At 39.7% G+C, this 18,131-nt stretch overlaps 1 protein-coding gene across 1 annotated transcript in view; it reads left to right on the top strand.

The window, feature by feature from the left end:
* Nucleotides 1-18,131, top strand: part of SNX9 (sorting nexin 9) — a 91,853-nt gene that overhangs the window by 56,747 nt on the left and 16,975 nt on the right. Inside the window, 6 exon segments of the mRNA XM_082404543.1 lie at nt 1,058-1,223; nt 3,497-3,647; nt 7,073-7,157; nt 9,176-9,301; nt 9,418-9,535; nt 16,256-16,386. Coding sequence (XP_082260669.1) covers nt 1,058-1,223; nt 3,497-3,647; nt 7,073-7,157; nt 9,176-9,301; nt 9,418-9,535; nt 16,256-16,386 — 777 coding nt within the window.

Here is an 18,131-nt window from a genome sequence, read left to right as displayed (position 1 = left end):
GCAGTTTGACAGAATCTATCCAGTCTAAGTACACACTTGTATTAGCCCAGCAATTTTTCTTCTGGGAATTTCACATACGTCTATTGGACATGTGAGGAAAGATGTACAAGGATGTGCATTGCAGCATTATTTATCTGCAAACAAGATAAATGAGCATCAGCATGTGCTGCTTAGATGATGGGAAATAAATACAGTGGAATTCTATGGAGACATGTAAAAGAATGATGTCATCCATGTGCTGCTGTACCTAGGAGAATGTTTTAGGCTCTTAAATGGAAAAACAAAAGAAAAGTGCAGAGCAGAAAGTATAATTTGGGCTCACATAATATGTTTAAAAGCAAAAAGGCTCTCTCTGCATGGCATGTTTAAGTATAGACAAGGAATTTGTTAGGAGTCATTATCTCTGAGAGAATGACTGGCATTTTAAGGTGGTAGGAATATTTTTTAAATTTCATATCTTTTTATACTGTTTGATTTTTTTCTTACTGGGAACATATTACCTTTTCAAATAAAAATTAAAACAGTTAAAAATAGAACTGATTACTATCAAGCAGTGAAAGTGAATAAAACATATTCTTACCAGCAAGTATAATCTCAAAAGCATAATGTTAAGTGAAAGAAAAAGACAGCTTGCAAAGAGATACATACAGTACAGTGTTGTTCAGGTCAGTTTGAAAAATATAAAGCATTTGTTATTTATGAATACGTTACATATTCCATTACATACGCAGTGGAAGTATAAGAACATGCACAGGAATGAGAACAGGTTCAGAAAAGTAGTTACTTGGGGGAAGGAAAAAGAAAGGGAGTTTCTTTGTTATTGGTTGTAAAGTTCCTAAGCAAATATGGCAAACTGTTAACAGTAAAATTCGGTTGATCCTGTCTTTTGTGCTTTCCTACATGTTTCTAAAATTTTATTATTTAAATTTTAAATTGTTTTAAATTTCTATCCATTTTTCCAGCACCCCAATTCAATTGTTATGTGATTCCTACTGAACTGAGTAATGCTTTCTAGAAGTCACGAATATACGCTCTCCTTTTTTACCCCTAACATCAGGTCAGCAGTGGCAATGACCCCTGGTCAGCCTGGAATGCGTCCAAATCTGGAAACTGGGAAACCTCGGATGGCTGGGGAGCCAAGCCCGAGGGGACTGCAGCCCAAAGAAACACCTCCAACAACTGGGACACTGCCTTTGGTCACCCCCAGGCCTACCAGGGACCAGGTGAGGAAGAGGGCTCTGCTGGTGATGGAACCCACCCACCCTTAAAGGGCGTCGGAGTTAAAATAGATTTAATCAAAGGAACTGTTCTGAGGTGCTCTTACTCACTAATAGCAAACTTATTTTTCTGGGTCAAAATGTGGGTAGTTTTTAATTATGGTCTTTAGTCCACTCTCAGTTACCTGTCAAGGAGTCACAAATGCAAACGCTTGCAGGGGCCAGGTTCGTAAAGCAGAACAACAGCGCGACCCTGTGGGGCGGGGCTGCAGAAGACGGAGGTGGGCAGCTCTGCTCTAGCCAGCGGGTTGATGCCATTGCAGGAGAACTGCACTAGTGTTCCTGGACCACCACAGTTCCAGAGAGACTAGAAATCTCGATTTTCATATCATCTTCCCACTTTAAAATCTTAGCTACTAACACACATTTGGGCCAAAAAAACATGCACACGGATTGAATATGGTTCATCGCCACATTCAATGGTTTATGGTCACATGGTTTATGACCTCTAACGTAGCGGTTCAGTCTTTTTCTTAACTACCTGTTTGACTCCCAGGTTCTTAATGGAAATACTGAGGCAAAAGAGGAATTTCTAAAAGGAGAAACAATTCAGGAATTAAGAAAGGCGATTTATGTCTGTTCTGAAATTAAGAGATCCACCCATTATTTTTTAATGATCCCTGTATGAGCAGATTTTGCCAAGAACTGAATGTGCTAAACAGCAGGAGACTTGCATGCAGGAGCCATAAAGGGCACAGGTGCTGGTTTCCAGCTCCCACTCATAGACAGGAGCTGGGCTGCTGCAGGACCAGGAGTCGCGGGCTGGGTAGAAACGTTGAGACTAGACTGCTGACATCTGCTTCTGTAGTAACTTGGCGTGGCTCCAGGACTCTTGGCCCAGATCCTTCTAATACCTTCTATTCTTTTCTTTTTTTCATTTTGGCATTTGTCTCTGGGCTTCTCATGGTGGCACTCTTAGGGTGGAGATCCCAGGGCAATTTCCTGCCTAATGCTAAAGGGACTCCTCAGGCCATCAGAGGTGGAGACAGAGGCACAGAACAGTGGAAGAGGAAGGGAGGGAGGGAGGAAAGCCGGCAGCACCTCATCTGACACAGAGATTATTGTTAGAATGTTAGGCTCCTGATGCTGGTCAGTTACTACTTCTCTCTCGTTTCTTTCTCTTTCTCCTCCACCCCCTTGTCCTTCTCTCACCTTTATTATTATTAGTGTTAAACAATTCCTTTTTAAAACTCTGGGAAAACCATAATTCAGAAAGAGTCATGTACCAAAATGTTCATTGCAGCTCTATTTACAATAGCCAGGACAGGGAAGCAACCTAAGTGTCCATCGACAGGTGAGTGGATAAAGAAGATGTGGCACATATATACAATGGAATATTACTCAGCCATAAAAAGAAACGAAACTGAGTTATTTGTAGTGAGGTGGATGGACCTAGAGTCTGTCATACAGAGTGAAGTAAGTCAGAAAGAGAAAAACAAATACCGTATGCTAACACATATATATGGAATCTAAGAAAAAAAAAAAAAAGGTCATGAAGAACCTAGGGGCAAGACAGGAATAAAGGCACAGACCTACTAGAGAATGGACTTGAGGATATGGGGAGGGGGAAGGGTAAGCTGTGACAAAGTGAGAGAGTGGCATGGACATATATACACTACCAAACGTAAAATAGATAGCTAGTGGGAAGCAGCCGCACAGCACAGGGAGATCAGCTCGGTGCTTTGTGACCACCTAGAGGGGTGGGATAGGAAGGGTGGGAGGGAGGGAGATGCGGGAGGGAGGAGATATGGGGATATATGTATATGTATAACTGATTCACTTTGTTATAAAGCAGAAACTAACACACCATTGTAAAGCAATTATACTCCAATAAAGATGTTAAAAAAAAAAACAAAACAACTCTATCACCCTTTTGTCCTCCCCAGTCTTTTGGCTTAAAGGGTATTTGATCTGCTTATTTGCAAGTTTATAAAGTTAGATTTATCAACGTATAGGCCTCTAGAAGGCCTTCCCTATATACCACAGAGTGTTTTTATAGTTGGCATTTATCTGAAGTTACTTGGACTAACAGCCCTCTTGAAGTTGTTTCTAACTTGTCTTTTGTGCTAAAAGGCCGAATCTTCAAGCCCCAAAACTGTCTGACTACAGAGCCTATACTCCTCACATCTTTAGTATAATCCTGACCCCCCCCAGAAGATGAAGTCCTCCCATCTTTCTTTTGTCTTTCTCTACTGACGACCCTCTGTGCCCACCTCCAGCAACTGGCGACGACGATGACTGGGATGAAGACTGGGATGAGCCCAAGACGTCGTCTCCCTACTTCAAGGATTCAGAGGCCGCGGAAGCAGGCGGGGCCCCGCGAGGAGGCAGCCGCGCCGGCGCCTCCTCCATGAAGCTGCCGCTTAACAAGTAGGTGTAAGGGGGTTGGGGCAGCGTGCGCTCTCTGTGGAAACGGGTACAAGATACAGAGAGGCTTTTTCTCTTTTCAGTGGTCTACAAAGTTTTGGGTGCAATTTGATCATGCTTATTTTTTATTTGGCTCTTAGCTTGGAAGCTTCCTTTTTAAAAATTTTTTTTCATTTTAAAGTGAAATATATGTTCCATTTAATGATCTGCTAAATACTGTTTTTTACCTTTATTAACTCATGACATATTAAGGTTTTTATTGCTGATGTCACAGGAAAGCTAAAAATAATCATGATAGCTTCCCTTTAAACGTTTTACTGTTTATTGATCTTTTACCATGTGCCAGGCTTTGTGCAAAGCAGTTTGTGTGTATTCTCTCATGCGACCCTCGTATCCCTTTTGTGGTACATATAATCTCTGTTTTCTCTGGGAAAATGAAGCCCAGAGAGGTTAAGTAACTGCCCAAGTTCACACAGGTGGTAAGTGACCTAGTCGGGACTCCAATCCAGTCCCTCAGCTTCCTGAGCACACTCTCAACTACTATGTTTAATGTGTTTAAGACTTTGTTTTCACTTAGATTATTCTTATATTTTTTTAAAAAATGTTTTGAACGGTCCTTGTAGAAACAGTGCTTAGCAGGAAAGCATGTGGGAAAGGGTGAATATGGACACAGCCCTATGGAATTCCCTAGTAGAGAGTTCTGGATGAGTCTGTAGTTTACACCAGTGTAGCTTGAAGGAGATGTAGTTCTGTGACTTCCATATGATTTATCTTCAAGTACTCTTCTTACAGCAGTTATATTTAAAATAGTTTTTCTAAAATTACTCATACTTTTTCTCGGTGTTCCAAGTTCATGATTCCAAGCAGATATCAAGGAATGTTAATCTATGTCTGGAAAAAAATTGTAAACATGTTTGATATATATCTAGATACCAAGTTTCTAGGTCTCGATGTACATGTGTATACGTTTAATGAGCCCTGCAAGTTCTCCTTTGTATTTAAATACCATCTGGTAATTAAATGAGTTATCTTTTAGCTCACACTTTTCCTGCATTTCTGTCCAGTTTCTTCCATTGTGTATTTTCATACTCAGTTGCATGCATAATACAATCAGTCATTATTGACTGTATCCTATTTCTTAGAGTGAGATTTGAAGTTCCCAATATGGTCTGTAGTGACGTACCTTACCCTCAGTTGTTCTTTAAACCTAAATACGAAGTATGTTTAAAACCCATTTTAATATAATGTATCCCTCAGCCCCATTTTGAAAATGAGGAAGCAGAACCTGTGAGACAAACATGACTAGCTGAATTTTTGAGTTTTCGTAGCTAGTTCGTGAGGTTCTGGCTCGTGCCAGGCCTCTGACTCCACTTTCCCGTGGTTTCCACTGCTCCGTGCTTGCCCTCTGGCTTGCTATACGATCGTGGGGAAGTTGGATGACCTGTTTCAAACTCAACTTTCTTCATCTCTAAAGTGAAGGATTGGCTTTAATTAAGAATTCTTTCTGCTCTAAAATTTCAGTCTAGGTGGAAACCAAATTGAAGGAGTCCTAATATGCACCTACACCTTTGAGGAATCCCTCGCTTTCTGTGGTGCTGGGAGCCGTTTAAACCCTACATATTTTTATTTAACTAGACTAATGTATAAATGACTTACTTATAACAGTTGTAAACATTTTTTTAATATTAACACTTTTCAGCAGTTAATCCATTTTATATGACAGCTATATTCCAGTCATGGAGCATAAACCTTATGCTAGAAACAGAGATCAGACATTTAAGTATACTTGAGCATTACAAGAATACATCTTGATAATACTGAAAGAATTAGTCAATTGCACTGCTGTTCAGTAAGTATTAAATGCGTGCATAGTCAGCTCTAGAGTTTTGCTGTGGTCACTAAGATACCAAAAGAAGCATGACTTGTGCTCTCTGCACTCAGAAGCTTACAGTCTAGTCAAGGAATTGTTGCTATGTGTAATACCCCAATTTCTCCATCAGCGTTTTCTAGCAAAAGTGTAGGTTCTTTAATGAAAGTGTTCCAGGTTAGCCCATTAATTCATTAAGCATTTAGTATATTCCCATAATTCCTCTAGGTCCTGGAAATACAAATGCTTTCTCTAAGGTACTTCTAGTCTGCTGTGATGTGCAAATGGATGATGGCAATTGCAGCACAATAAGCTGAAGAGCAAAAATATGCTCGGAACATTGAAGCAGCACAGAGAAAGCTCCACCTGAGGCTGTAGGGAATACTTCCAAAGAGCTGATGGCGTCATTAGAAATCATTTTAATTTCTGAGTACGTACTAGGGTCTTTAGATTTATATAGATAACTCTTTATTTAAATCTTTTCATTTAATTCCCTTACCACCTTAAAGCTAAGTCGTATTGGTCCCATTCTTCACATAAGGAGACACGCTCTAAAAGTCACATAGCTATTAAGTGTTGCACTTGAAATTCAAACCCAAGGCCATCAAGCTCCTAGACACCTCTTTTACTCTGTTGTATGAGCTGTGTTTTAAAGCAGGTCCAGGGAAAAGAGAATGGAGGGAGGTCAGTCCGGAATGAAGGAAAAGATGTGAGCCCCTGAGAGCATCACATTGGCCTTTAACTTGGTATAGGAATGAAATCATAAGTAAGACAGCTGGTTTTTGTAGAAATAAGATTTCTTTTCCTATTTTAGGTATTTTGCTTTCTGAGGATTTTTTCCCCGTTTATTAAAAAAAAAAAAAAAATCTAAAACCCAGATTAATCTTGTCTTCTTTAGAAGTAGCCCTTTGGATGGCCATGCATTTATTCCAGCTTTTCTTCAGTTTTAGAACTTTGCTTCGGATGTAGATTTGATTTCTGGAAATAGCCAAGTTTATTATATTTAGAGTGTCTTTACTAAGGAGACTGTTTTTTTGTGTGTGTCTCATAAACTGGTTCTGAAGGCAGTTCCCAAAGAAAATGGCACAAGTACTTACGAACAGTGTTGGTTTCTTTGGGATAATTGTGGCCTCCCGAGGGAGAATGTTGAAAGGCAGCTTTAATTTGAATATAAAAATGCCAGCGTGTGGCCTTCACCCCATGTGGTCATCTCAAATTGATGTGCTCAGTACTTTCTACCTCTGTACCTGGGGGACATTTTCTAGTCTGCCCTTCACTCTGTGTGGTGATAGAGTGTCTCAGATCAAGCAAATAGAGTGCCTATAAATATCACACCTTCTGGAGTCAAACTGTCCTCTTACCAGATAAAGCTTAATTAAATGACTAATTGGCCATTGAACAATCTGATTACATCAGGTTTCATTTACCATAGTTTCCTAGTTCTAGTACATCTGAAAGACAGAACAAGTTCAAACTGTCGTATTAAGTAAATGTGGATGAGAGCTGTAGAATTCTTATAAGGAAAAGCATAAGACTCACAAGCATTTATCCTCATGATTAGATTTCCTGGATTTGCAAAACCTGGAATGGAACAGTATTTGTTGGCCAAGCAACTAGCAAAACCCAAAGAGAAAATTCCTATCATTGTAAGTTTGTTCATTTTTTTTTTTTTTTGCTTTGTTTCTGATTAAGCTCTTTTATAATACCTTAAAGCTAAGAGGGTTATTAGTCATTTGGAAAGTATTTTTAAACACGTTTAATGCTCGAAGTAAGTAACTGACAGTGTGTATTAGTATTTTAAGAGTACTAAAAATAATTGGCATGAATTAATGCCCATTATTATATTGTTTAGATATTCTTTACTTTTATCTTTCAGAATGTTAGTAATTGAACAAACAACACCCATAGTACATACGTATTTTTAATAATTTTTCTAAAGTATCTTGAAGTATCTTTTACATGCTCTTTTTCTACTAGCCATACATATTTAGCTAAAAAACCCAATTCAAATATTTAGGTTTCTACCTTGGCGAAGTACATGCATGTTATCAGAATAAGTTGCCTTTTCCACTATGTTGGTAATAGTTTTCTTTCAATAAACCAGCTGTCGAGTCGTGATAAGGAACTAGTACATAAAAGCTGGGAGTTAATGGCACCATTAAGTTTATCTGTCTTTGACTAGCTTATTGCATAACATGACACAGGCTCTGTGGTTTCACCTAAATGTTGATTGCTGATAGATTTTCTATCTAAATGTTATCTAGCTGTATATTTCCAGATGAAATTCTGGCAAAGAGAACTATAGCTATCTTCTGACCCCGTTGATTTAATCCTGTACTGTAAGTTGTGGGCAGGGCAGGAGGGCAAGCCGCCTTGAATATAATCACCTTGGACTCAAGGAGGAAAGGTCTGGTCTTATTCTATAATCTTTGGGTCCTGGGAAACTCGATAAAATGGCAAGAATGATATTGAATTTTTTATATTACTTGTTCCTACTTCTTTGAAAAGCTTGAAATCCTAGAAAACTCCAGAGAGAAGGGTTGTGACCCAGAGCCCTTTTATCCTTCTTCCCTCAAAGCACACTTGGGATAATTATCTTTTGAGTGGTTAGGTTAGAGATTATTTTAGTTTTTTTCTTTAACTCCACAGAATTAAGAGCCCATGGCCCTGCCCCTCAGATTCTCACAGGGGACTTTGTCATCAGCAGGAGAGTCCTGGAACAGAGCTAAAAGACCCCCGTGTTTGAGTTGTCCCACACGTTTTAGGTGAAACTGGGCCCATAGGCAGGCTTGCCTGTGTGGGCTTCCTATGTGGAAAAGGAAGCGGAGGAAAGCCATTGAGCCTTCAGAAAACCAAGAGAAAGTAGAGACCTGGTCCTTTGCTTTTCAGGTGCAGTACCCTACCCACTAATAAAATGTGACCCTGTGGATGTTGGGCCCTAGTTGATCAGAGTCGCCTCTCTTGGCCCCAGTCACTAAGGGAAGTTCCCAAGAGGCCCCCTTTAAAGATTCCTGCTCTGCAGCTTTAAGAGAGTTTTCTGGATCTGGGCTCCCTCTTGGAGAATCATAATAACTTGTTGTCAGAGATCTTTAGTCCCTTATTAAAATTCTCTGGGCCCCATTTACCGTCCTGACCTAATAGCCTCTGAACTTTCATACCTCACCTCACTTTTTTCTCCTTTCACCTTTAAAGAGAATGAGAACTATGTAAAGAATTAGGGTATACAGAAAATGAGAGTAAGTGTGGAGGAAGTTTGATGGCAATTTGGCATTGCTGAGACATCCAAGTGTGTAATTTTATATTTCACAGAACTCTTAGTCTGCAATAGATTTGAAATTTTTAAAAACTAGCCCCTCATTACCTAGAACTAAGACAGCTGGACTAGAGAGAGAGTGTGCTCCATCTCTCTAGAGGAAAGGCAGATCGGCATCTCTCCATGGCCTGCGGTGCCCACATGGGAGCAGAAGGGCTTCTCCCATTAAGTGTGTCCTTTAAATATAACCTTAGTAGGAACAGAGAGCATTTATGTAAACTGCCCAAAGAAGAGCAAAAATGACCCTCCTAAGGACCTGTAGTTCTAAAAAGAATCATTTGATGATTTATATCGATTATACTTACTATTTTTCCATGTAACAAAATTAACTCTCCCTGCAATGTTGTGTAGGTTGGAGATTATGGCCCAATGTGGGTTTATCCTACCTCTACATTTGACTGTGTGGTAGCAGATCCCAGGAAAGGCTCCAAAATGTACGGTCTGAAGAGCTACATTGAATATCAGTTAACACCTACTGTAAGTATCCCAGTTATCAAAGCAGAATCATGCTTGCATCACTAGTAACAATTTGCTTTTTTCTTCATTTCCTGTAGTTGGCATTGGTAACGTTTTTCTCTTTCCTTATTTTGTAGAACACTAATCGATCTGTAAACCACAGGTATAAGCACTTTGACTGGTTATATGAGCGTCTACTGGTAAAGTTTGGGTCAGCCATTCCAATCCCTTCTCTTCCAGATAAGCAAGTCACAGGTGAGTGTGTGCGACACTGAACTCAGGACAAGTAAAAAGACTCCAGTTAGAGCGTCCTAATGTAAATCAGAAATGGCATTTTCCATCCTCTAGTGGAACAAGATGTAGGGGTTTGGAAACAGCAGCTAAAGATAGCCATATACATATATATATATTGTACATGTATTTGGAAGTTACCTGAACACCTAACAAGAACATGTCATAAAATTTTCTGTTAGAGTTCCTGTATACGTATGTATCTTGAATTCTGGCAAAGTCACTGTGTCTTTACTGCTACACCCTTTCCAATCATTGTGTCTTTATTGCTAACCCCTTCCTATAAAGAAATATATGCATTTTTTTAAATGTGAAAAAATGACCCTTGAAAAAAATAGAAATAATCCAAATAGTCTAAAATGGAAATTAAAATGTATGACCCAAATGATGTAAACACGTTACGTAGTCCAGCTGTGTCATTTTCATTACAGGTCTGTAAACATCAGATGTAGAAGCCATAGAGCTTCTAAGTGCTAGTGCAGGAAGCTACCAAGTTTTCTACTCCATTATTCTGGTGACTATTGATATTTAAATATTTTTATTTGTCATTGATTATTACCCTCTCCCTTTCCTTATTTATTTAAATGCCATGTTCCCCCCACTCCCCCACCCCAAGTAATCTTGTAGTGAGTAACTCACCGTGCTACCAGAGCCCCTCGTAAATGTGCACTTGGAGGGTATTTGTTCCTGTGTCTGTTCTGAGAACTGATTTTTTCAATCTCCAGCCTGATCTAGAAACTGGAATGTTAGTACTCAGGAAGCGTGTATTTGTCGTGGAATAAAAGTTTGTAAAGAAGCTGAGCTTTATGTAGAGATTAGAAAGTTTCTGTATGCAGCTGGAAAACGTTTAGAAGAATGAAACTATACGTATAGAAAGGAAAGGGTTGAAGATGAGAGTAAGACTTAGAAGGTTGGAGCTAGAACAGCCTCTGAGAGAAGTGCAGGGGGCACGGACACACTCACCGGCCCGTGAGGAGACTCGAGGGGCCCGCGGAGGAGGAAGAGTGCGTCCCCGGAGGCCGGGGACCCCGGGGACCGGAGAGGGTTTAGTCCTCACTCAGCAGGAGGTGAAATACATAGTTTAGAGAGGGACTGAGCATCTCACCAGCCGGATGGCAGCGCCCGCTCAGACGGTCCAGCACGTGGTGAAGTTTGTCCCCACGTGCCAGGCGTCACGTGCGCCCGGGCACGTCGCACACTTGCTCTCTCAACTCAGAGACACACGCCAGCCCCCATTCAGCTCTGCTAAGAAGGGATGTGAATGTGATTCCAGAGCTCGCCGTGCTCACGTGATGAGATGCGGACTAACTCATCCTCAGCCAGGATTAGTAACCTTAGGATGAGAGAGTTATTCTCCTTAAAACTTTATTTTGTGCTTTGCTTTGTTTTATGTTTGTGTTTCTCTGAAACTTTTTGAGGAGATGGGAACTTTGTTTTTAAAGAACTTGTTTTGATTTTGATTTTGGGGAGAGAACGTTTCAAAACTTCCAAATTGTCGGAGCAGAACGGAGAGCGGGGACTGCGTAGCCAGGTTGGCAGACACGTCCTCGCCCTCAGCCGGGCTGAGTCCCAGGCGGCCCCTCTTGGAGCCGGGGCAGCTGCGGGGCGGCCCTGTCGGGCGGCCAGGTTGGCGTAGATGGCTGCTTCCTGCCACTCACGTGTCACCCCACCCCTGGTTCCGTGCCCAGTTCAGACACTCACTCTCCCTCCTTTCTGTCATCCTTATTGTTAAGTCACAGCTTTCTTTTTAAAAATTTAGACTTCTTTCCGTGAAAACTTAAGTTCTGCCTTTCTCCACATTTTCAAATTTCAGGCTGTCTCCTGAATTTTAAGCTCCCCTTGATCAACTTGATTAGCATAATATGTTCCCCATGGTGTTTAAATAAATGGATTAATGAGCTGTCTTAGAGTCGTGGAGTTTTCTCCTATTTTTTAGGTTTTAATACGTTGTTTATTCGGAATCAGATAACCCATGACTGTCTTAAAGCATCATAGAGTCACGGTTCTCCCATAGTGAGGTTTGTATTTTTTTTAAAAGAAAGGTCAGGCCTGAAGGCAGGAGGGTGTCACAGAAAAGCACGGAAGCAGCAGCTCCTCAGTCTGAAGGAAGCTGAGCTTTGGCTCACTGGCTGGGACGTGTGCCGAGGAAACTGAAAAGCCCAGGAGCCACTGTATTTCCCCCTTCTCTTGTTTGCATCCTGCCTGAGATGCCCACAGGATCATTATTACATAGGTTCCTGTCTCATTTAAATTCTGGAGAAAAGAAAAAGGAATGCCAAATAGATGATGTCATGACATTTCTGTGGACTTGATAATCCATCCATGAAAAGCTTACAGCTAAGATTTTGTATTTGTTTATAGATTTTGTTCTTTGTGGAATAATAATGAATGAATCTGGTTTTATTTCTGGCTGCCAAACTGATATATTCCCATACTTAGTGAAAACGTAAGTAAGTGTCCTAGAAAATGGGGAAATGGAAATCCCTCTTCTCCTTTTTAAATTTATTTTTATGTATTTACTTATTTATTTTACTAATTTTTTTTGGCTGCGTTGGATCTTCGTTGCAGCGCGTGGGCTTTCTCTAGTTGCAGTGAGCAGGGGCTACTCTTCGTTGCGGTGCGCGGGCTTCTCATTGCGGTGGCTTCTCTTGTTGCAGAGCACGGGCTCTAGGCACACAGGCTTCAGTAGTTGTGGCTCGCGGGCTTAGTTGCTCCGCGGCATGTGGGATCTTCCCAGACCAGGGCTCAAACCCGTGTCCCCTGCACTGGCAGGTGGATTCTTAACCACTGCACCACCAGGGAAAAATCTCCTCCTCTCCCTTTTTTTAATTCTCTGGAACCTGATAGGAAATTCCTAACAAGCACAAGGTAACATCTGAAGTCACAGTTTGTAAATAAACCAGCTGTGTCAGAAAAAATTTCAGGAGGAATAAGAGTCAGTAATTAATTAATTCCAACCAATGAGTAGGTTATAAACTCTTGGTATAATTTACTTGCTCATAATGGGGAATTCAGTATAGCCCTTAGGTCCGTGCTGACTTACAGGGTCTTTTCTGTCCATGAGGTGGGCCATCTTCTGCAAAGCTTACGCTTCTGTAGTGCTTAATCTCTACCCCTAGTAAGTGTAGAATTTGAAGTGTTTTTAGTATACAGGAGGGTCTAGACCCATCAAGCTGTCCAATGGCCACTTTTTAGGAGTTTTTGACTTATGTGGATTTATAATACTCTTCTCATTAAAGGAAACTTGTACTTATTTGTACTTGCAGTTTCTTAGGGAAAGTCCAGGCTGCTTTTTTTTGTTACTTATATATAGTAAATTCACTCCTTTTGGTGTACAGTTCTAAGAGTTTTAACAGGTACCACTACAGTCCTATCACTACATTCAAGATACAGAAGGTTCCATCACCTCCCCCAAATTTCCTTGTGCTGTTCCTTTATATTCAACCCCTCCCCCTAGTCCTAACCCATGGCAACACTGATCTGCTCTTTGTCTCTATAACTTTGCCTTGTCTAGAATATCATTATAAATGGAAGCATATAGTGTGTATGTCGTCGGGCTTTTGGGTCTTTTGAGTCTGGCTTCTTTCACTTAGCATAATGCATCTGAGATTCATCTCTCGTTGTGAGTATCAATAGTTTGTTTCTTTTCATTGCTGAGTAGTATTTCACTGTATTGGCTATACCATAGTCTGCTTATCTACTCACTCTTTGAAGGATGTTTGGGTTTCCAGTCTTGGCCATTTATAAGTCTGCTATAAACATTTACATACAGGTTTTTGTATAAATATAAGTTTTCATTTCTCTTGGATAAATTCCTAGGAGTGGAATGACTGGGTCATATGGTAGGTATATATTATTTAATGTTTAAGAAATTGCCAGGCTGCTTTCCAGAGTGGCTGTACAACTTTGGAATCCCTACCAGCAATGGATGGGATTGTCAGGGGCTCCACATCCTTACTTGCACTTTTGATAGTGTCTGTTTTTCTTTATTTTAACAAGTATAATAGTCTAATGTCGTGATGTTGTCTCCTCATGGTTTCAATTTGCATTTCCCTAATGACTGGTGGTGTAGAGCATCTTTTCATTTGCTTATTTCCTTTCCATAAATTTTCTCTAGTAAAGTATCTTTTCAAATATTTTGCCCATTTTTTTTATTAGGTTGTTTTCTTATCATTGAATTTTGAAACAAGATTCTTTGTATATTCTGGAAACATGTCCTCTGACAAATAATGTGATTTGCGAATAATTTGTCCCAGGTGTGGCCTTTCTTTTAACAGTGTCTCTTGCATAACAACACCTTTTAATTTTAATGGAGTCCAGTGTGTCCGCTGTCTCTTTTATGGATTGTTCTTTAAGTATCATGATTAAGACCTCCTTGCCTAACCCAAGTTGACAATGATATTTTCTTCTAAAAGTTTTATAGTTTTAGGTCTATGATACATTTTGAGTTAGGGTTTTTCTAAGATGTGAGGTGGTAGAGGTATATGTTATAATACATCTGGTTATCTAGTGGTTCTTGCACTATTTGTTGAAGAGCGTATCCTTTCTTTATTGAGTTTACTTGGCATTTTGTCAAAAAATCAGTTGAACACATTTGTGTGGGTTTATTTCTGGACTCTATTCTGTTCCATTGATATATGTGTCCGTCCTTTTGCCAGTACCACACAGTCTTGATTAGTGTAGCTTTATAGTACACTAAGTCTTGAAATCAGGTAGTGTAAATCCTCCAACTTGGTTCTATTTCAAAATCGTTTTTGGCTATTCTTTTTCTTTTGCCTTTCCATGTAAATTTAAGAGTCAGCATGATTATTTCTAGTCAGATATCTATAAATAATCATGCTGGGATTTTTATTGGAGTTGCATTGATTCTATAGACCAATCTTGGGAGAATTGAAAACAATGTGTAATCTTTTAATCCAAGAACATACATGTATCATATTTGATTTTCATATAGGGTTTTGTAGTTTTCGGCATACAGATTCTGCACGTGTTTTCCTAGATTAATATGTAAGAATTTCATGGGGAGGGTTCTACTGTAAATGGAATAGAATGGAATAGAGGAAGAGGGGTGCAGCCCCAGGCCAGAACGCCACAGATTTCCACTGTTCTGGCCTGAAGTTCAGCAGTTTGGGAGCATAAACACTTCTCACATGGCTGTTTGCCTTTGGTTGATTTCCAGAGCCCTTATTTTTGTGGATTTTGTCCAGCTTTATAGTTGCTTCTGGGGACTAGGTTTAGCAATTAGCTAAATTAGTTTTTGTTTTGTTGTTTCAAAAAAATTATTATTATTATTTTTTTGTTTAAAAGCAAGGCATGCTTGTGATGACTCTGTAACAGACTAATTTGGGTTGTTGAAGCTGTTCCCGGGTTCCACTCTGTCGAGTAATCTGGGATATCTAGGTTTGTTTTTTTTCCTTTTTTTTTGGGCAGGGGAGTGTGTGTGGGATTTGTTTTCATTTAGTCGTTTTTTTAATTCATTAACCACTGGACAGCCCTTAAGGGGAGGAGGACAGATTGATTCCACCACATTCCACTTCCTAGATCTAGTTTAGAAAATGTGTTCCCCACCTGGTGCTCTTAGGAAGGAGTGTAGTAAACGCCTCATTTAATAATATACTCCTTTTTTTTTTTTTCTTCAACATCTTTATGGGAGTATAATTGCTTTACAACGGTGTGTTAGTTTCTGCTGTATAACAAAGTGAATCAGCTATACATATACATATATCCCCATATCTCCTCCCTCTTGCGTCTCCCTCCCACCCTCGCTATCCCACCCCTCTAGGTGGTCACAAAGCACAGAGCTGATCTCCCTGTGCTGTGTGGCTGCTTTCCACTAGCTATCTATTTTACATTTGGTAGTGAATATACTCCTTTTTGAAAGTTGCCTTTTCTCTCTACCCTTGAGTAGGTCCAGTATTTGATGAAACTCATGAAAGTGGGTGGAACCTGTCTTGCCCCTCCTCTGCACTCAGCTGTAGCCAGAATTTCCACCTACAGAAGCCTTTTAACTGATAGTGATTTTGTTTGTTAGGCTTATAAAAATTCTCATTGTTCACTTGATGTTTGGTATGTCAGGTTTGTTAAGCCGATTTTCCACTTTTAGAACAGAAATATCACCCATTAAGCTCTGTTTTTACGATGGTCATTAAGTTCTGGGATCACTTTCATTATTGCATTCATGGAAAAATTGCTTTTTCTGTTTTTCATTTAAGTAGTTTAAAAAACAAAACAGGAAAAAAAAACTACAGTTCTGAGTTACTTTTCAGAAATACTAAATTTAAATTTGTATATCTGAGATTATGTTGCATTTAGACACATTTTTATAAATATAGAAATTTCACGTACTTTGCAAGAATTGCATATTAATTTCCATTTTTATCACCCCTTTCTTGCCTATAAGGCTTCATATGGCCACATAGGCACTGGCTTGTTAGTTTATAAGAAAGAGAAAAGTTTTCATATTGAGATAAAATTTTCTTTCAAATTTGTTGAGTACCTTTCCTGTGGGTCTTTGAGCATCCACTATGTTGTGTGTTTTTAGGTTAGTGAAAAACTACCATGATTTATCTTTTACTGAATAACTCTCTACAAGTAGCCAGTAGCTACATAAACAGTCTTTCAGTTGGGGTAACAGTGATTCATCTTTGACAGAGTTGCACATCACTCTCGGCATGTCTCTTGCAGGTCGCTTTGAAGAAGAGTTTATCAAGATGCGCATGGAGAGACTTCAGGCGTGGATGACCAGGATGTGTCGTCACCCAGTAATCTCAGAAAGTGAGGTTTTCCAGCAATTTCTAAATTTCCGAGATGAAAAGGTAGGACATTTTGTTATGATAATCTTAGAGGATATTGAGAATTATACCATTCACACCAATTTTTTGTCTAAAAGGAGTTAAGTTGTGTTGGTTAGTTGGTTGTTTCTAAATAACAGGAAATCAGTCACAGCACGTGAGAGAAGCGCTTGCCAAAATGGTTTCCCATAACCCGGGAGTGGATTGGCCCAGTGAAGGCAGGGCTGAAGGATATGATAGAATAAGGGACATTCTCCTAGATGCTTTTAAAAATAGGATAGACCCCAAACTGTGTAGGATATTATCAGCGTGAAGTCAGGGAAATAGTGTGAATGATTTCTTTTGATCACATTTTGACCTTACGGTGTAAATAGTGTGATGAAGGGAAAGGTAGATTTGGAATTGAACTGGCTTTCTCAGAGCCACGTTGTTTTTCCAATCCAGGTCTGCCCCTGCCCCACGGGCAGTCATTCTGCCAGCAGTTATCTGTTCTTTTTTGCAAATCAACAAGAAATTGGCTGCTTGTCACCTCACTGTTGTTATCTGCTTTGGAAATAGCCGTGTGTCACCTTAGTCTTCCACTGTATGTGATCATTTGTTTGGTCATGCCTGGTGTAATTTATAGGTTAGACATCATTCCACTTAAACATTTGTAGTCTTTTTGCATTTCGTGGTGAATGACACATGTGAAAAGCTAATAGAGTTACAAGAACGACGGGGAACCCTGTCCAAGTCGGTGCCTTACTGCTTACCTGTAGCACTTTAACAAGGGCTTGTTCGATTGATTTGTCAAGGATTCTATTTAGGAAGCACTTCTAAAGGTTGTGTTTTATGCAGAATGTTATTCTTAAAAATAATAACTCTAGACCTTTTTTGGTGTTTTTGATAGAAGAAAGAAAGAACTTGGGGCCAGGGCACTCAGTTTTAGTCTTGGGTTTGCTTCTAACTACCTCTGTGACCTTGACCAAAGCATTTAATTTCTTTGGGCCACAATTTCCTCATCTGCTAAATGACAGTATAAAACTAGAAAGTTATTAAAAATTGTGATTCTCTGGGCAACAGTAGCTCACATAGATGGTTGGACATAGAAAATCCCAAAGAATCTACAGGAAAATGTAGATCTACATAAAAAACTATGGAACACTGTTGAGAGAAATAAAAGAAGACCTAAATAAGTGTTCCAATACTGTGTTTCATGGATTGAAGAACTGAAAAGATGTCATATGTAGAAAATTAAAGCTCCAAGAATAGCCAAGATACTCTTAAAAATGGATGAAGTGGGAAGAGGACTTTTTTGGATATTAAGACTCATTATAAAGCTAAAATAATTTTAAAAGCAGACCAATAGAACCGAATAGAATGGACACTTGATTTATGACAAAGATGGTGCTGAGTACAGTGGGGGAAGAGAAAAGAGCTAGTATTTCCGAAACCCCTGTCATGTCCCTTCCCAATCACTGCCCCTTCCGTCCCCTACAAGGGTAACCATGATCCACTCCTTTATGGTTATCATTTCCTCACTTTGTAGAGTGTCACCATCTGAGTCCCTACACCATGGCTTTGCTAGTTTTGTGAACTAGCTAAGAACCCTACCCTAAGCATTCTTTCGTGTCTGGCCTCTTTTGCTCAGCCTGTTCAGTCAGTGGTGCTCAGTCAATTGGATGGCATCACTGGGAAGAATGAAATGCGGTCACTACCTCACAAGAATCTGTTGATTTTGTTAGGTTTGATATTGGTATTGTGGTTATGTTTTTAAAACATGGCCTTAT

Source organism: Balaenoptera borealis (assembly GCF_965194805.1).
Source record: "Balaenoptera borealis genome assembly, chromosome: 9".
NCBI classification, from domain to species: domain Eukaryota; kingdom Metazoa; phylum Chordata; class Mammalia; order Artiodactyla; family Balaenopteridae; genus Balaenoptera; species Balaenoptera borealis.
The sequence above is the reverse complement of the archived record's forward strand: the minus strand, read 5'-3'. Positions and strand labels throughout refer to the sequence as shown.